The sequence below is a fragment of the Rhagoletis pomonella genome, unplaced genomic scaffold, assembly GCF_013731165.1.
Source record: "Rhagoletis pomonella isolate Grant_MI unplaced genomic scaffold, Rhpom_1.0 Rhpom_scaffold_00004, whole genome shotgun sequence".
Classification (NCBI taxonomy): domain Eukaryota; kingdom Metazoa; phylum Arthropoda; class Insecta; order Diptera; family Tephritidae; genus Rhagoletis; species Rhagoletis pomonella.
In genome coordinates, this window is record NW_023458558.1 from 24,236,209 (window position 1) to 24,242,708 (window position 6,500).

General features: G+C 38.8%; 1 protein-coding gene across 2 annotated transcripts; it reads right to left on the reverse strand.

Moving 5' to 3' along the window:
- Positions 1–1,953: 1,953 nt before the first annotated feature.
- Positions 1,954–4,923, reverse strand: LOC118737308 (zinc finger and SCAN domain-containing protein 30; the record flags this gene model as incomplete). 2 transcript variants are annotated; one of them, XM_036467729.1, is given in 3 exon segments in its annotated part: positions 1,954–3,063; positions 3,121–3,302; positions 3,600–4,923. In XM_036467729.1, coding segments are annotated over 3 exon segments (1,986 nt in total). In that variant the 3' UTR covers positions 1,954–2,340.
- Positions 4,924–6,500: the final 1,577 nt, after the last annotated feature.

Sequence of the window (6,500 nt, forward strand, 5' to 3'; positions counted from 1 at the left end):
CGGGGTTAAATATGATTGATAAAAATAAAAATCTAAAACAAAGATTAATTTTGATCAAAAAAATAACGGTATTGCAATGTTTTAAAAATAAAAATCTTGATATTTAACGGTTATTTTCGGTTCCTGTTGTTTACAAAGAAAGTTTTAAAGTCAGCATTAAGTATTTAGTCTGGCAAGAGTTGTAAGAACGCTAATTGCTAAAAGTTTCTCAAATTTACGATATTGCATTGCTGTAGCTGGGAATTTGCCTAAGCTATCTGCATAAATACTGAAACATATACATAAATAAATGGGAATGTTTAAAATATACCTACATACATACATACATATATAGTAATATGCATATTGATAGTGTTTAGTTATTTAAATACAATTTAACGTTTTAACAGCTTCTGTGAAAAAATTTGTTGATTGTACACATGTGTGTGTTTGTGTTTGTATGTTGCAAAACATATATGTATACAAAACCTTAAATCTACATAAATAGAAAAAAAATCGCATATTTATTGAACCCTTAAAATTGAAATTTTATTAATTAGCACAAAAGTGAATGCATTCAACTTATGGGTATAATATTTTACAGTTCTCCATTAGATTGATCCATTCCTCAAGGGTAACGAGAAGATTATCGATATAGCGAATTTGACCTCGTGCGTGAGACTAGAACTGCACTGGCCCCACTCAGATTTGTAGGGCTAGAATAGACTCGGAAATCGCAGGGACCTGTCCAGGCGAAGAAAATGGTGAGAACTTCGTAGGGGAAATGGGTAGGCTTCTTTCAGTGAAAAAGCGAGAACCTTCGGAGAGGTGGCCATTTCATTTACTTCTAACCACAGGTCATTAATTCCATTACCAGACGCCAATATCGAGAAAGATCTGCGAGCGGGATTATGACGACTCCTGAACTCAACACTGTTGGGTTGGCTTAATTTTCTTTGGCTTTGACGTTATATCTCTGAAGATGAACTGTTTTTGCTCTTGTTGTTGTCGTCAAGCTCAACTGAAGGGAGACAAAAGAAGCGTGCAGTCTCTATGGGGTCTGTCCATACGGACAAAGGCGTGAGTTGAGTGGGGTTTCGTGGGCATGCGAAGAGATATTTCTAATCGTGCGGTATCTATCCGTACGCTGGACACTCATTTGACACATCCGCATCTAGTGTGCTCAATCAAACATGTCGCTGACCAATGTTTATGTCCCTGTGTGAGAGAGAATTGGCTAATATGTCTTCTAGTAGCGTGGAATGACTTACGTTGCCGAATGCCTTAGGACCAGAGGTGGGCACTACCACAAACAAGCGATCGCTAAAAGTGAGAATGGGTTAGTGTGCCTAATTCATTTTGCATGCTGCTGCGTTCTCATCGTTACGCTCTTGCTTGTATACGTACACGCGATGGTTATGCTCTTTGAGCGTGTGCTCGTTCTCTGCACATGCCTGCCTTAGTGTGGAAAGGGCGGAGCAGGGGCTCTCGGTAAAGGCCGTGCCAGATGAAACTATGTGGCTGTGTGACTTGTACAACTTTGAACGCTAAGAAAACAAATTTAAACCCTAGTGTTCAATGAGTGCGCTAAAATATAGAACAGTGCACTGAAGAAAAACATGTCACATTTAGCGCAAGAAAATATATGCGTTTGGTTCAAAGAAAACGTTCACGCAACATCACGTTTGTAAGAGCATTTAATCTGCATGAAAATTAAAAAAAAAACAACCTATACATTTAGGGCGGTATTATCACTTCCGAAGCGAATGATTTTGGTGAAGCGAATTAAAGAGCAGAGAAGGCATTAAAAATGTTCGCGATGCAAAGAACTTGTACAAGATGGTAAAAAAGAACACTCTTAATGTATATTTAAGTTGCGTCCGCCAATCCATTCGCTTCGCCAAATCGTTCGCTTCGCCAAATTCATTCGCTTCGCAAGTGATAATACCGCCCTAAGGGCGATATGTATAATGGTAATGTTGTACATCTCTTACGTCACTTTATTATTTGTTTAACATTATCAATGGTCTGCTTTACCAAACAATTTTTAACATTCGTTATGTATATTGAAGTTTAATATGCTTGTATGCATTCATATTTCTGTTTTTGTACGATGAAGTTGGTTTGTTTTATTAAAACATAACTCTTAAAATATCAAAATTAGAGCTTTTGATAAACGATCAACAAGCTAGTGTGTAAAATTTTTATAAGAAAAATCCACAAATTTCTTTTCAGTGACTTTCACTTAAATATAATTTTAAGGCAGAATACTATTAATTAAAAAAAAAAAACAGTTTTCTTTACCCAACAAAGTTTTTTTTTAATAACCCATGTAGGTACATAAGAATGCCTATCATTTCATCATACTAAAAACTCTGCATCGTTTTCCTCACTCGCCTCTGTAACATCCCCGCCTTCGTCTGTGTAAAGTTCGGCATCGGATTTTTTCACATTTACTATGGCTAAGTCCTTTTCTACGCCGTGTACATTTATGATATGCCGTTTCACCGACGACCTATCGGCAAATTTGCGCTTACACTCCGTGCATTGGAAAGTCAAACCGGTATGCGTAACCAAATGACGACTAAGCCCCGATGTATGGCTGAAGCGTTTTGGGCAAAGATGGCATGAATATTGCTGCCCCACTGGTACTTCTGCGTGTGTTCGATTGATATGATTTACCAGATTGTTCTTTTGTGTAAAAGTACGCCGGCAATGTGTACACTTGTGCGGTCTAGCGCCGGTATGTGTTAACATATGTCTCTTGAGTACCTCCTTTTGCACAAAAGACTTGCCACATTCATCACACACATGTGGTTTTTCGCCCGTGTGTATTATCATGTGTCGGGTGAGTGCGCTCTTGCAGGACAAATATACCATACATATCGAGCATTGGAACGAGACACCACGTTGCTCCCCCTTAACATGTGTACGCAAATGCCGGTTCATTGCATTGCTTGTGGAGAAAACCATCGGACAGGAGTCGCATTTGAATGTTTTCGGAGTGTCAGTCTTGCGCAAGTTCACTGGGAAAGCTGTGCTATCTGCCACAATTTGCTTTGTGAATGGCTCCTTTTCCGGCTTCTGAAATAGCAAAATTACTTTTAAAACAAAATTAATTTTTAAGTGTTTTTCACCAACCGCGGCATATAGTTTTTTAAATTCCCCGAATCCCACTGGCTCAACCTGCTCGGTTTCCATGTCAAGACCAAAGTTTAAAACAATGACATCATCTTCTTCATGTTCACCATCATTTTCGATTCGTTGTACTTCTTCGCTGTCAGTTCTTGATGTTTTTCTGTAATACTGAACCTCCCCAGAATCTGCAACTTAAATTTGATGCATGTTAAGGTTATTATATTTTGAGTGTCAGTTTTTCAGTGCAAGGCCTTAGTTTAAACTCAGTTTAAGATCAGCCAATCAAATGTCAGCCAGCTGTTCAATTTAAACTCAGTTTACTTAATATAATATATAAGCTGGCACTGAAACACTGACCCTTAGGGCCCTTTTTTCAATGTCGGGTCATCACTACCTTCGCATTATCATGCACCATGTTTAACCGGAAATTAGTGTTCACCAGACATTGAGTAACCGGCCTTAAATGCATGAGAGTGAATTACTGTGATACGACTCGGCATCTGGCTCATGACTGCTGCTTTCCGAGGCTGTCAAACGAAAATTTCCGTCTCCCATTTTATCTTCAAAGTATTCAAATCGCTGGCTGTTATCGGTTTTTTTACGCTTACTCGGTGGTTTTGAAGAAGCAATTGGATCCTCGTCTTCATGACTATTAATAGATTCTATAACGTAGAATTCCGCCCCGTCTTCTGCATCGGCTTCTGCTTCAGCACAGGTTTTCTCTTGGATTTGTTCATACGGATCAGTTGGTACATCTGCTTCGACTTCATTTGACGTTTCTTTTACAATTGCAGTAGTAGCATTTTCCTTTGGTGGCGCATTTTCATCCCTTTTTTGGTTTAAAAATGCTTGTAATTCATTGAGCAATGAGAAGCGTTCTCGCTCACGGCACTCCTCGATAACCTCTGAACGGACTTCTAACTTTGCCTGTTCCATACATTCTTTACGTAAAGAAGTCCTGATTCTCTGCTCCATTTCAGCACGCAACTCTACTTTAACCTCATCAATAACTTTGTTTCGGAGTTCTTTTGCAACTTCCTCCTTTAAATCAGATTTACATTCCTCAAACCATTCATTTTTTGCAAGTTCAATTTTTTGATCTAGATCATTTTGTAGCCTTTGCTCCCACCGCGCGTTTTCTTCCGCTTGCTTTTTTTCTTCCCATTTCTGTATAAACTGAAGCGAGTCTTCAAATTCGACTTCATCTTCGAAGTCATCATCCTCGGTCTTTGCAAATACTCGACTCTTTTTCCCCATGTTGAGCATTCGAATATGCTTCCGTAATTTACTATCCGACTGTTGATTGTGTTTCCGAAAATAATAGGACTTCTCCAATTGGTAACGACACTCGAAGCATATTGACTTTGGGAGTCCATCTCCGGATTGTACTTCCAATGCGGCGCATGCCATGATACGCATGGGAATGGACAACTGCACTGAAGTATTCCCATTGACAGCCGAGCCTTCCGGTGGCGGGAAGATGTCAACAAGATTTGCCTTATCGACGATGCAAAGGCACAGTCTGCACATTTTCTCCAAATCTGGGTACACGTTCTCCTCCATCTTTACTTCTTATATATGTACTTGTATTGATTATAATAGCTCTATTAACCACAAAACAGCCAGCTAACACGATAAACAACTGTGCGTAGGAATGACACATTTGACAAATGCACAAGCAAATACTCGACATGTCGATAACTCTTGTTTGTAATGCCATAATTGTGTTTGCCTTAAATGGACGTTACACAATCAATTTCTCTTCTCAATTTCCAATTACTCGTGGCTATTAAGAAAATACACCACACAGTATACAGTGATTCAAAGAAAGACCTCGTGTTAAGTTTTTTTTTTTTAATGTTCGTAATGTTTTTTTAGCTAATTATTTTTTTTTTATTAATCTAGGCTGATATTTCTAATAATGGACAGTTTCCTATTTCTTTAAATAAGTTTCTATTTGCAAACAATCTGTAAACACACAATTGTTGAGCGATGGCCCCGAAGTATGAAATTTGGGATCGTTGAAAATGTAAATGCATAGATATCTTTACCCAAAAATACTTTGTGAGGCTTCACGAAATATGAGGTATATAAAATGCATGTATAAATTTCATGGTAAAACAATAAAGTTGTTCACACTTGCCTGGTTATATTGTTGTTGTTGTTGTTGTTGTAGCGGCTACAACAACCTCGCCCAAATCGGTGAATATCTCAGTCGTTGTCGTCAAGCTCCACTAACGGAAGCCTCAGGAAGCGTGCAATCTCAATGGGGTCGGTCTACCGAGAGCAGGGCAGTGCGAAGTGGGGCAATTGTGGTTCTAGTCTCCCGAGGCAAATGAAGCTCCGTCTCTTCGATGCCCATTGGGTGTGTGCCTAGAACGGCATTCACAGGTCTGGAGTCTACATAACTCGAAACTGACCCCGTGAATGTCGTTCAGGGCCTGTAGATTTGCTAAAGGGTCTAGAGACTGCTTGATGAACCTCTGGTCCGTCAGTTCATAGAGATGCCTCCTGACGTGCCTGGGCGAGGGCTCTTCTGCAAGCAGTTATCTATTTGAGTTGCTACGTCTGTGGCTCCCAACCAGAAACTGCTTGCAGAGCATTGTGTTATGTTCCTTAATAGGGTGTATTTTCGCCTCGTCGTACAGGTGGTAACCTCGCCTGGTTATAGGTTATCTGGTTAAAAATTATTATCCCGTAAAGTATGTTATAGTTGTAAACTGAATAAAAAATATAACCACACAACCAGATAACCAGGAAAGTTTCAACAATCCCAATATTTTATTACAAAGTGAACATTTTCCCATGCGGCCCTATTTTTAACTCAATATTGCAATAAATATTGAAAATTTGTAATCAAAAATCGCGCGAATTTTTATTATAAATTTGCGGCTGCGGCGTTTTTTTAATTCAATTCCTCGATATATATTAAAAATTTTTGATCGAAAATCGCGCTATTTTTATTACAAATTTTCGCATACGCCGTTTTTTTTAAGTCAGTACTTCGATATGTAGTGAAAATATGCAATAAAAAATCGCGTTTTTTCTTTGTGTTACGATTATCCTCGAAACCTTGAGGGATTACCCAAATATACTCGGGCTCGTATCGCTGGATTGTTAAATAAATGCTAACGATGACCGAATTGTAGTACAATTAACTTTATTGTACAACAAACAATTTACAATACTTGCTAATACAGTAAAAACACTTTACAATACTTGTTAAAGCAATAACAACGCTATACTACTTGTTAACACAATTAAACTTATAGCTTGCTTATTCGCAACTCGATTCTCCGCTCACTTTACTTGTAGCTTGCTGACTTGTAACTCTCCCACCTTCGCGTTGGCGGCGCCCTTATATACCTGCGCTGGCACTTATG